The sequence below is a fragment of the Enoplosus armatus genome, chromosome 16, assembly GCF_043641665.1.
Source record: "Enoplosus armatus isolate fEnoArm2 chromosome 16, fEnoArm2.hap1, whole genome shotgun sequence".
NCBI classification, from domain to species: Eukaryota; Metazoa; Chordata; class Actinopteri; order Centrarchiformes; family Enoplosidae; genus Enoplosus; species Enoplosus armatus.
The window spans coordinates 16,316,684-16,330,317 of NC_092195.1; the positions used below are offsets into that span (position 1 = coordinate 16,316,684).

Genomic DNA, 13,634 nt, shown 5'->3' on the forward strand with positions numbered 1-13,634 from the left:
AACAATGATCCGAAAACACGGCTACACATTCATGTTCTTTGATTGGATTGTAATTTTGGCAATTGCTTACGGACACATGGTTTCAAGATACCTGATTTTTCCCTTTTTTTTATCATAGATAAATAAAATAGTTTAGGAGCAGGAAGGTGTGCCCTGTCGTTCATATAAAAACTTCCACTCCTTATACACACACACCCAGAAGCCCAAACACACTGTCACACAAAGAAACAAACAATGCACAGTATAACAAGTGAGACTCATCCACAGGTTTATGCCACGTTGTTGTACCTGAGTCTATTTGTGTTTTTCCTAAAAGATCAAATCTCCTTGGAAACGTCAACACATAGAGAAAAAAAACAAAAACACTAGCAGAAAAAACAAACTATGATACAACTAAATAAATATAATGACTCAATTAAAAACAAATAATAAGTTAAAGCACAAAAAAGCAAACACTTCTCTACCTGAGTGAAAAGAGTTTTAAATACTTCACAGCTTAACAACATCCTCCCTGTTTTCATTTTTTAAACTGATGTTTGGGAAGAAGTACAATCACTGAATACCCCCGCCCAGTCTTTGGAATGCTCTTCTTTTGGTGCTGCGCTCATTGGATTATGGAAGTTTATATTCCTCGTTATGCCCTTCAGGGACAATATGGGGAGTTTTATTTGGCGACATCTGTTTTCTTGGTTGATGTTATGCTGTATGTCCTTTTTTATTTCCCCCTCCTTCAGTTCCTTCTCACTGTCCTTCTGTCTTCACTGTTGGCCGTTTGTGGAGATGAACAACGCTGGCCCTCTCCTGATAGGCCAGTGGAGGGCTGTGGTGTGATGTAGATATAGCTGATTGGGCCATGGACATTGCTGGTACGTTAATAGCCGCTGTCAAAGCTTTCAGCAGTATGGTGGCCTCCCTCTGGTCCTCCTTCCCCTCGCCTTCCAAGGTACGAGCCAACCAGCGCTCTACAGCTTCCTCCACCTGCGGGGCAGAGGCTGTTTCTGTGAGCGTGTCAGCCTCTTGGCTGGCGTCAAACCGCTCCACCATCTCTTTCATGTGAACGTTGACAGGAGCATTGGAGTTAGCCAGGCAGCAGCTGCGCTGGTGGATGCGGAGGGAGAAACGGTGGAAGAAGGCCTGGGTGCAGAGCTGGCAGCGGTAAGGGCGGTCACGGCTGCTGTGGAGGCGACGGTGCAGTTTGAGGTGGATGTACTGGGTGAACTTGGTGCTGCACAGCTTACACTGGTAGGGTTTTTCCCCAGAGTGGAGGCGCAAGTGTGTTTTCAAGTTGCTGGTGCTACTGAAGCGTTTGTGACACACCTGGAAAGCATGAAATGAAACGTTAGAGCTTCTGTGAGTAATATTCACATGACTGATTACTAACACCTTAAGAAAACTGTATGGATTGTGTTTAGGATTGAAAAACTTAGCAGTACAGTATGACATCATCTTGATGTTATTAATAGTATAATATCCGGGTTGACCATGTTATTCCAGTTCTATGGGGTACTTTCATAAAACAACAGGGACTACGTTTCTTTCTTTGTTAGACCAGTTCTATCCTCTCTCTCTCGACGCTCACACCCACAGAGTCACACTAGCAAACAAAAGCATAAAGATGCTATGACGTAACAAGGTGGGTAGTGGCTCAAAGAAAATCAAACTGACACTACGTTACCAGAAAAATGTGATCGATCAGGTCGTGTATTGAGTATACATTGTGTTTCTATCGATTTTTTCATCAATGTCATGGTGAGATCAGTGAAGAGTTTGTAAGAAGCTCGTAAAGAGAGAGGAAAACACACACACACACACTTAGGTTATAATTTTCAACATACCTGACATTCGTGTGGCTTCTCCCCCGTGTGGACCAGGTGATGTTTCTGGAGGTGGGCCAGCTGAGTGAAGCTCTTTTTACATAGGTTACACTGGAAAGGTCTCTCACCACTGTGCACTCGGAGATGGACCTACAATTACACAAATCATAGCAAAAAAAGGATGATGAGTAAAATGTTTTGGTGTCTAAAAATTGGAATACATTAAATTAAGTTATAATTACAAGACGGACGAACTGAAGCTGTTACCTTGAGATTTGACAGCTGTCCGAAAGTCTTTGAGCAGATATTACATTCATACTTGATCTTTCCATTCTGCTTCTTCAGTGGGTAAGGCAGGGATTTGTGGCCAGGTCCGTTGCGTGGCGCCGTGTTGCTTTTGGTCATAGCCAGGCTTAGATTCATGGCTTCCTCGCAACCAGAGGGAGACTGCTCAGGGGACTGATGCTGACTGTCTGGCTTGGGGAGAGGGGAGAGCTCTGGGGTGGCTGGGGCGCCTCGTGGTGGCGACACATTTGGTGTTAGTTCTTTCAGACCCCCCTGTGGAGACGGAGGGTAGGGAAGGGACACTGGAAGTAGATTAGGCTGGCCGATGGGTGGATACGGGAGTCCGTCTGTGCCCAGATAGCTGTTGTATCGGAGGGATCCTCTTGAGGGAAGCATCCCGGGAAAGGGAGGGGAGTACGAGGGGAGGAGGAGGCGAGGATAGTGTGGGCCGTAGGGAGGAAGAAGCTGGTAAGTGGGCTGGAGGGGTCTGGACTGGGGGTAAAGGGGATAAGATGATACAAGCCCCTCCTTGTGGCCGTAGAGGCCGTGGAGGTGAAGAGGGAGATTTCGGTGCTGAGATTGGAACGCAGGATGGTGATCTGGTAAGAATGGGTGATTTAAGCCCAGGCTGGGCTCTCTGCGTTCGGGCTGAGGGGAAGGAATGATTCCCCGGTCCTCTGGATCTCTGTCACTATTCTCCTCCTTCTGAACCTTTTTGCTGAAGTCCATGATCTGGTCATCGGGTGTGTCAGGCGGAGTGTCTCTCTCCAATATCTCCACGTCGATCTTCTCCTCTTCATCCCTCTCTTCCTTCACCTCTTCCTTTGTTCTTTCTTTATGCCATGTCTGCTGAGGTATGTGCTGTTTGGTGTACTCCAGCTCATGGTCTTCATCAGAACTCATGTATTCTGCGAGAAAGAAAATTTAAATATATTGAGTTTAAATGACAGCTTGTTATAACATATTTTTAATTCCTAAATTCAATACGTTGAAATGCCTCACACTTTCGGACACACATCCGCCCACAGAAGGCACTCCCTCTTATGGTAAATGATAGTAGTTTCACTTTTGACTTGACACATATACGGTACAGGTTTCCGTTTGTCAATCACTGTAGTGACTTTGGTGTGGGAGAATGGGTCGGTGGTAAAGTGTGTGGGAGTCCATGTGTCATGTCATGTATGAGCAGTTGTACACCATGATTCTGAGTTTCGCTTGTGAAACCTTTTCTGGGTATAGCCAGCCACAAGAAAATGTGAAACATCTCTTCCTTTTTTCCTTCTCTTTCTGTTTTTGAGAAAGTCTTTGCTTGCCTGGCTGGTTGAATTTCTCACCCTTAGTGTGTGTCAACTGCGTTCATGTGAATTACATTTAAGGTCATTTAAAGGGCTGTACCAGTTTTTTTGCATGGTCAAGCGTATTTACTACAAATTGATTCCAAACCACACCGCAGCGTTTAACATATCTAAATGTGATCTTAAATGCAGCCCCTGGTTTCCATTCTCTTTCAGCATAATATGAAAATTAGCTTGCAGAGGCTTGAGACATGCGCATCATGTTATTTTTATGTTTTGTCTGTTACGTTACAGACGCATGATAATGCATTTGAGAGCCCAAACTTATTCAAAATGTCCTCTGCTTTTGTATATTCAAGCTCCGCTGCCCCTTCGCTTCAACAACCAGTACCTGAGCTGCCGAACTAGATTTGCCTTCACGGAATATCAGAAAGTCAAACCCGGAAGACAAACAATGACCAAAAGTGGACTTTGACAAAAAGGATGGTTATCCTTTCAGTTAATAAACAACGTACTAATACCGCCTTAGCATTAGTCACCAAGATGAATGGCGACGCATCTGGTGTATCCAGTTGGAATGAGTCATAGGACTTTGTGGCAACAGAGAATCATTCAGGATGATGAGGGTATGACTTGCTGTTCTACTTATAGCTGAAAACAGATGACTCACAAAGGTACTTTGACCAGCCATTCCTCCCCTGAGATTTCTCCACTCTCCTTAAAATCTCTCGTCATTTACCTCATGCAATACTGAGATTTGTTTGGTCTATGTGTGCATTGTCCCTGGCCTTACATAAATATTTGTCTCTCTACGGTAAACCAGACAGGAAGACAACTATCTTTACTGTTGTTAAAAGATAACATCAGGTCTTATTCACAGCAAGGGAATAATGTGTCTTTATTCACTTTGAAGTGAAAGTATTTTTCTGCTTTCCTCTCTTGACGTAAGCTTTGTGCTACGTGTTTAGTCACAGCAACAGATCTAAATCTTAGTCATTTTATCAGATCTAGTATGAAAAACAACAAGCATATTTGTGTGTCATTGTGCTGCCTCACCATTAAATCAGCTGATAATCAGCTGTCTTTCATCCCCTCTCACTAAATACTTCTTCAACAAGATTCACCGGGGAATCAAGTTGACCAGACATAACGGTTGTTTTGGTTGTGTGAACAGCAAATCTGTTCATAAATTAAGGATTCAAGACTCTGTACTTCCCACAACTTCCATCCCATTAAAAACAATCACTAACATTTACATACAAAAGCTCCTCCTGTGATGGAAAAGACCACCACATCCTGAAACAACACTAGAAAAACTCTTGCACTCACTCTGTTTGATGTCCTGCTGGCTGCAGAGCCTCTGGGCAAACTCCTGGCTGTACCACACCAGCAGCTCCTGATTGGGCTCTACCGGTCGGATGGTGTAGAAGTAGATGTCCCGGTTGTTCTGGCACGCCACCAGGTTCTGTTCGGCCAGAGAACGGGCCGGGTTGACGTAGCGCATCCAGTTGCTCCTGTGGACGTCATAGCCATCAATGAAGTTTTGAAGCTGCCCACTGCTGTAAATCTGCAGGAGAAGAAGGAAGAGAAGATGGGATTAAAAACACGTACACAGGAACTTGAAGCAACTGATTTGTGTTCATTAAGATAATTGAATTATTTTATTATTTGTTGACCATCTATTGGCAACAGGAAATTGCAGCATGTGATGCTCAAATTCTTAAAATTCTAAATACAATTTAAACACATATGAAGCTGAACTAAATGATTGAAATCATCAAAACAATCTATAGAAAAGTATTTAAAAAAATTAACATTAAAAAGAAAATAAAGTCAGAATAATCACCTCTGCCATGTACAGTTAACTATCCTCTTCAGTTATCAGTTACAGTATATTTTGCTCCTTTGGTCTGCAGCCTACAGCTCTGCTCTGTGTGTGTTACGCTCGTGTGTGTGTTTGTGCCTGTCCCGTCACTCTATTTGAGGTGTGAGGCATGAGGCAAGGAGGCGTGAGGAATGGAGGCGGGGCTCACCACTCACACAGTCGCTGTGTCACTCTCCCTCTTTACCTCTCCTTCTCTTTTTCCCTTCATAGTCTTATTGTTGTTTCTGTCTTCTCATTAAGTTTCATGTCAGTGATACACTTAATTGCGATCACATCTTTTAGAAAAAAAATGTATGCAATGGCTTATGACAGCAAACAAGATGAAAGGGAAATATAACTGGTGACTTCCTGACAGACAGCTGCTGGCAGGCAGCCAAAAACACACGCACACAGGCATGCCTTTGGCAGCACGTCCTCCCTCATCCTGTACCTGTGTCACGAGGTTGATAACATAATCACTCCAGGGGAACGTCAGACTTTCACTATTGCAGGAACACCCCCCTTAAACGGGTTTACAGAAAATAAGGCCGGAAGGAAAATACGTCGGATGGCAGCAAAAAAGTCCTTTTGGGAATTGACTCAGCAGAATAGAAAATTTCCTGAGTGACACAAGCTATGTCTGGATGAGAGAGAGAAAGGAAACAAGATACCAGACGACTAAAAGGGGGCGAAAATATAAGGATTGTGTGAGTGTGGGTGTATATTGAACAATACTCCCTTCTTTTGTGTATGTGACAAATGTTGCATAGGACTTGAGTGCCGGTAAAGGCTCTGATGACTGTGTGAGCGTGAATCCATTATTACGTGCCAGCAGCGTTGACAACTTCCTCTAAAATTTTGACCAAAACCCCTGTGCGGCAATGCAATCCGTGTGAAAGCATGTTTGTTTCCTTATTGACGTATGGACGTGGATTTGATGTGAAACTTCTGTATCTGAGCAACCAATGTCTTTTTTTCATGAATAATAGAGGAAGAAAACATGTCTCCAGCCTCAATAATTGGCAGGGTCCTTTTTCTTACATCTAGATTTGAGACTTTTCCCTGTGTCACCAGTATCGCACCGCGCTAGATTACAGTGTTGATGCCTAATTGTGATTATGCATAGTGTATGTGTATATCTTTTAAATCTGTGTAGATACATGCACAAGTATGTGAATATGTGTGTGTTTCCCTTACCCTCCAGAAGTATTTCCTGTTGGCCTGTTTGGGGACGTTGTCTTTGGTGAAGATGTCTCCTTGCAGGGGGCCAAAGCGAGTCCCCTGAGGAATGTATTCTTTGCTGAACACGCCTGTCACCTGGAACAAAGACCAAGTACACCATTAAATTTAGGGTCCATTCTCTTATGTGGAATATTACACAGCAACTTAACACCCAGTCTTCATAGAAAACATAAAAAGTCCTCTTTTGTGTCACAAGAGCACATGAAAGTGGACCTTTCAAGCACAAATTGAGGAACTGTACATACGCTAGTTCTCTCGTTTTACGTCTACACATATAATATAGTGCAATACTTGTGTTTGTCCATTGTTTATGTCCAGCAGGTTGTTAAACTGAGTTACTTGTGGTGGCTTTGTCATGTTGACCCAGACAGCTCTAGAGTCAGGTTAAAACCCACACAAGGTGACACACTTTCAGCACTAATGAGTTAAACGAATGAAGAGAATTACACTTTCTCTGACCTACTCCACTGATCTCTGACCTGCTGTCCTCATAAACACTAGGAAGAGAGAGAGACACGGAGAGAGAGAAAGCAGTGTCACCTGTTGTTTGTCTTGTGAACTTCATGAATGCTGCAATCTGATCTCTCTTTTAGAAGTGTTTTAAAATTCACAGATGACAATACTACAATTTTGACTCTAAAACCTATTTAAAATGTTATGCTGATTAGCTCTTTAGAACGTTTGTAGACTGGTTGTTTCAAAGCCCCAAAACAAAATGTTCCACCTGGAAATGTGGAAATTAGTCACCAATTAGTCGTTAAATCCAATTCCCTGCAATAGGTGTTTCTCAGCTTGACCGAACACATTTATTTGAACTGCAAAAAGAAATGTGTGGGATTTTTTTTTTTCCATCAACGAGTACCTTGCTGCCTCGAGGCATACAGTAATGTATGTGGTAAGAACAGAACATCTCCTGTTCCACAGGTTATTGAGTCATATCCGACCTTTAGAGGTAGTTTTTTAGTGAGTTGGTAAAAATAATTAATCAATAGCGAGGACCACAGGATATGTTAGGGTCCTCTTTACTGTGCGTAACAGTTTTGTGATTCACACTTTCATAGAAAGTGCACAGGCTTGGGGTCAACTCTCCTCAAATCACACACACACACACACACACACACACCACACCATCAGGCAGCAGCATCTGTGGCATACACACAGCCTCAGTGTCTTGAGGAGCTTTGTGTGCTAACCTCAAATACTCCCCCACCCCCCATACATAAACACACACTCTTTCTTCCTGCCATTGAGGAACTAACATTCAAACTGACCCTCAAAAGGATTTCCATGGTCTCCTGTGTAAAGGTCAAACCTTAAAGAAGAAAAATGACAAACACCTGAACACCTTGTGATTATTTATCACACTTTGAAGGGTGGAGTTGGCATTTTTAAATTATGGATAAGCAGTTAATTAGAAGAACAACAGGTCACTGAGGGCGGCAGGAGCGTGTGTGTGTGTGTGTGTGTCAAGCAGCCGTCGAGGCAAGTGAGGTGATTCCTGGATGTGATGAACCAGTGTGACAGCCACATTGTGCTTTGCTGGCGTTGCGTGACTAACGAATCGCTGTGGCCGCCACTGCTGCTTAACCGCTCAGTTCAGCCAGGTTGGGGGGGGGGGGGTTGAAGAACAGAAGAAAGAAGGATGGGCGTTCTTAACTGGACCCACGCTATCACACTCCTGAACGGCCTCCTTTTCTCCTGCCCTCCCCCAATCCCTTGTCTTTTCTTAACCCTCTCGAAATAGCCCTTGCGTCCGCCAGGTTGAAGCCTGATGCCTGGCTGGCTGCCTGGCCTGCTGCCTGTCCCCAACGAAAGTTAATCATCTGGTTTTAACCTAAATCCCCCCGACACACACACACACCCTCCTCTCCCCAGCTTCTCCCTCCCCATCCATCCCCTTCGTTGCCTCTCTCTCGGCTCATTGGCACCCGTTGCTAACGCCCCATCTGCCACGTGCCCCCTCCACCCTTCTTCGCATCTCCTGGCACGCTTCGGAATAAAAATGGTAGGATAAGGATTTAGAAAAGATGTGAAGAAGTTACAAGGGATAGGATAAGATAAGTAGGGATGGATAAGTGGGCCCAACATTCCTCCTTGTAGCCAAACAGTTGATGTAGTATGTTGATGTGCATGATGATATGCTTCCAATGTATAAAGATGAGTGAGTTGTTTTCATCCAGACTTTTTAGATTTGACTCATATGTCAACTGACAAGTGTGCCATACACACACCTGTGTGAAAAATCCCTTCCCTCTGAGCCTTTCCTGGCAGCTGAGAGCGCTGCGTCTTACATTTAGGTGACACACGTATACACATACTCCCACAAACCCACACAAAGGAAGGGGAGTGTTTTATGATCATCACAGGAAATTAATTTCCCATTTTTAACAACAGCCAGTCAAGGAGAAAGATTCACATGACACCATCTTTAGGAAGGGAAACCACTCAATAGACAGGTGCCAGTTCAAGGAAAGCAGGTTACTGGCAAGCATGTGAGTGTGTGTGTGTGTGTGTGTGTGTGTGTGTGTGTGTGTGTGTGTGTGTGTTTTCATGTCATTTCTTATCTGATATCGTTTTGACTCACTGATCACATCAGCATACATATACTGTACATGAGCCCTTAATTGTGAGTGATAAAAATGACTTAAAAAATCACATATGTATAATTATGATTGGTCAGCTAGCACTGTTGCATGTGAGCACAAGCAAATCAAGTTTGGCTGCACAAGTGTGAATGTGGGAAGTGTTTTTTAAGACATGTTGGCCAGTAAACAAGGGCTGGGGATATGAAATTAGCCCTCAAAGAGATTTTATCACCTGAGTTTGCATGCTTTTCTCATCTTACAGCAGTAAATGCTGCACAGAGAGGGGGAAGAGATGAGAGTATGAGAGCTAGAGAAGAGGAACGACAGCAGAAAGTGTTGCCTGGGTCAGGATAGAAAGAGGAAGGGGACAGCGAAGTCAACCGCAAGCATCAGAGGTTTAAGTGTTAAGAGCAACTACAAAAGAAGTGTGTGACATCTCTCTCTCTCTTCCTTTTTTAGACAATGATTCTCTCTTTAGCTGCACTACATATTCCCTTATAAAACCTGGCTTGGAGACATGATTGCAGTGGTTTGCAGCGGGTAACATGTCCAGGCAGATACCTGATTGCTGGCTGTCCTGCAAGCCAGCCAGTCAGCTGACTGAAATAGTTCTTCCTGACTCACCTGAGTGGGAGGGGATGTAGGAGCTAAAGAGAATGGGCCCGATTTAAAAAAAGGAGGGGGGGAAATAGAGGAGGGAAGTCTTGATGCGATTAGATCTCCTGGTGGAAGCCAAGCTGATCCCTGACATCTTACTCAATGTATCTATGTGTTTATGTCCTGAGTAAGTGATTGTCTGCGTGCATTATTATATGTGTAAGACAGTAGAAAGTGTGGAGAAGCTGCTCAATGGCTGAAACATTAGGGTGACATAATGGAAGTTAAGGTGGCTAGAAGACATAAAAAGCCCCTGACCTCAAGCTGCCAGTGACCTCATGTCTCCTGCCCCACGCTCACACACTCACACACACACAGATACTATGAGCTCTACTATATGTGTGAAGAACTCATTAGTCAGCGGATCTTTTGTTCCAAGTAACCCGATGCAGATGGCCCAACAGAATGTTATGTAACTCAAAATTAATATTTTGAAGAGTAAACACTAAAGCTTTAATCTGACCAAACTGAATATTCGAAAACAATCATTGGGGATTGCAACTAACTTAAAGTGGCGTTTAAGTTACCGTAGTTTAAAATATGTGCTTCTTAATGTGCTGTAACATCAGTGGGCGTACATTGATTGTATTTGATATAAAAAAGAAGTTTGATTCGCTCTATTTCTCAATGGGTGAACAATCTTGAATTGCTCTTACCTCGTTGTCTGTGCCGTATTCGAAGGTGAGGTTGCGTGGGATGGATGTCATGGCTCTGGGCAGGCTGAAGCTCGGGTCCGACACCTGGTCTGGCACAATGTAGGTGCAGTTGAGGGCAAAGTCCATCTCCCTCCACCCGCTCATGTCTCCTGGTGTGCTATCCAGCTTCATCTTGACAAATATAGAATATACTGTAGGTGATGGACTCAGGCTTTAGACCTTTAGTTTGGTTTGGTTCTGTTTGGTTTAGCTTGCTTTGGTATAGAAGTACTTTGGTTTGCTTGGGTAGGTCCCTTGTCTTAGGTACGCTGGTTAAAGCTCAAGATCTGAAAAAGGAGAGGAGGAGAGAGAAAGCGATTTTAGTGCCACACAAATCAGTTATCATGTCGACTTTAAGGTAAAGTACTTGTTTGGATAGAGAGAAAATATGCTGTACAGAAAGAAATCGTCTTGTAAAGCCTGTTTATGTGACCTGCCTTTCTTTGACATCTTTACCCACTGACAGTATGACACAAGAACTTATTTATATATAAGTAAACACACAAGTGAATATATAAGTAAAACACTTGTTTAATACAGGTAATATCGGTATCCAAAGTCGACTAAATCTATGGCAGTTTGTAATCCATGTAATACCCATAAGACTCCATGATTTAAAATGCATTCTGGCAGTCATTCATCAGGCAGCAGTGTTTATCGACACTGATCTTGGCCAACATCCCAGCGCTGGCCATTCAGTTTAATCAACCATTTCTTATGAGGCCAATAGGTCAGCTTGTCCTTTTCTGCTCAGTCTGTATCATTCATCCATCTTTTATCTACCCAAGGTTATCCCTGCAAGAAAAAGAGAAACAAGATATGACTTACTTTCACACATTCGTTCAGCTGTAGGATCCTCATTTCTTTGGCTATGTCATCCCTTGATTTTGTTTTTATCTGCTTTCTCCTCTTTATACTCTCTCTTCTTTCCCCAGTGTTTCTTCAGGGATGCCTCTCAGTTAGATCCTTTGGGTATCCGCTCTCTCGCTGTGTCCACTCTGTCACCGTCACCAGAAACTCCTGAGCCTGGATTGCGCCAAGCTTTTTTAGCTCAACACCCTGGCCAATCATGAGCCACCGTGGTCATGTGATTGAGCCATCTGACACACAACTGTTGGTTTTGGACAACAATATCAGTGACGTTGTACACTTGGCCAGCAAGTGGCTGTTGTGATGAATGCTTACACATATACACACACACACGTCCACGCACACACACACAAAGAAGACATGTTAATGAATGAATAAAGGCAGAGCAGATGGCTGGCCTGTTGCCACTGAAAAACACACTCATAGACTTTTGCTTGGTTTGGCACTTAATGAGCAATCTGCTGCCACTGTATCTCCTTGACCTACATCTCACCGTAGAACATCTTTAACTAAGACCCCCTTCCACACACACACACACACACACATGCACACACACACAAACCATTATATAAATAACAAACCTATACAAATGCACAAAAAAAGAGCACTGTTTACTTACTTTTATTAAATTAAAGGAAAAAAAAGGAAAAAAGCAAACTAAAGTTTAAAAAAAGTAATTTATAAATAACTTTTGTAAACACACAGATACATGCCCTGTGCCGATTGGTGCTCCTCACTCATTCACAGGTACAGATGTAGGGCAGGTCATCCCAGCACACAGGAAAGACACTTAGACACCTGTCTGGTGAGCGTCCCATTTACTTTCAGACGCATACACATGCAAAGTCGAGTTATATGTAGCTCAGGGTCACCTCACCTGGTGGCCTGCATATAGAAAGCCAGGACAGGAGAGAGCAGTTAAAGCGACATGTGGAGGGTAAAAAAAGAGAATGTGACTTTTCTATATGTGGAGACGCCGCCTGTGCAAACAAGCACATGTGAAATGTGTGCCTTCATTATTTTATCACTGGTGACACACATAACTGTGCAGAAAATTGCTCCAGTTAGACTGTATTACTTCAATTTACAGAGTGCATCTTTACCCACATTTACCAAATGTTATGCATAACCAGCAGGCTAAACGCTGAAAATGTCAAAATTACAGGAGCCATGCTGCACTCAATTCCTAAATTCCTTGGTCCTAAAAAGATGCACTCTTGTTTTGTTTTTAATAAATAAAACAAAAAAGTATTATGTGCCTTCTATATAAATTGAAATGTATCACAAAAGCCACAAGAAAAGGAAGGAATGTTGCCGTGCTTAGCGGTTTAATCTTAGGAAGCTTATTTGATTTCCAGGGTTCACAATCGTTAAAGAGAAACAAATGAAAATGTATTTTACAAATATTGTTAAAGTGCAAAGAATAGAATATATATTTTCACAGTCTGGAAAAAAGAATCTGCTTCCATTATTATTTTTAACTGCTATAAATTGATACAGCCATATCTTTATTTTAAACATTATAACTATATTTGTGTCTGTCATTTACCCCTCCTCCCCTCCCCCTTTCTTTCCAAACTTGGCTGGTGAAATAGTAAATTGGCTGCCATATGGCAAGACTGCTATTCCAAGAGTGGAGCTTTACTGCCCAGTGTGGCGTGGGGGTTAATGGTGGTGGTAGAAGGAGCGTGTGTGGGGTGGAGAGGGAGGGAGGAAGGGGAGACGAGGATTTGGGCTCTTTCACTGGCCTGTGCCTGGCTGGGCTAATTTCTCTAATTTGCAGACAGTCTGGGCTCAGGCTCAGGGCTCAGAGACTAAAGACCTGGCACTCCAGGATAGCAGGCCAGCCGACTCATCTCACTCCTGGACACACATCACATCCGGGACATCACTTACACAGACACACTTTTTTTTCTAGGGAGGGAAACCTCACTCACAGGGTAAGGTGTACTGGGTCTTATCACGAAGAGGGAGGGAGGGAGGGAGGGAGGGAGGGAGGTAACGGCACCAGACGAGACGAAAAGGATAAGTGGAGAAAAGACCTGAGGTCAGTTATATTGAAGCTGTCTGAGACAGAGGAAATCAGACAAAGTGATAAGACCTGACACATGATAGTACTAAATTGATGGTACCTGGGTGTAATAGTGTAATAGTGTGATATAAATGGATACCTGTTGCCATGCACTGCTCCAGTGTCAGTAACAGTAGAGAAAGCTGCCACCTGCTCCGCCAAATGTTGATTTTACAATGTTTTGAAATAGCTGTGGTGGTTATGCTGAAGGAGAAACAGTGAAGAATTACATCAGACTAAAGAGATGAGAAGTAGG

General features: G+C 43.2%; 1 protein-coding gene across 1 annotated transcript; it reads right to left on the bottom strand.

The window, feature by feature from the left end:
- Nucleotides 1–251: 251 nt before the first annotated feature.
- Nucleotides 252–10,569, bottom strand: prdm1b (PR domain containing 1b, with ZNF domain). Its single transcript, XM_070922058.1, has 6 exons — nt 10,399–10,569; nt 6,456–6,575; nt 4,724–4,961; nt 2,082–3,007; nt 1,836–1,964; nt 252–1,317 (listed from the first exon to the last, which is right to left on the bottom strand). Exons 1-6 carry the CDS (start codon nt 10,567–10,569, stop codon nt 742–744), a joined length of 2,160 nt encoding a protein of 719 aa, XP_070778159.1. The 3' UTR covers nt 252–741.
- Between the last annotated feature and the right edge of the window lie 3,065 nt (nt 10,570–13,634).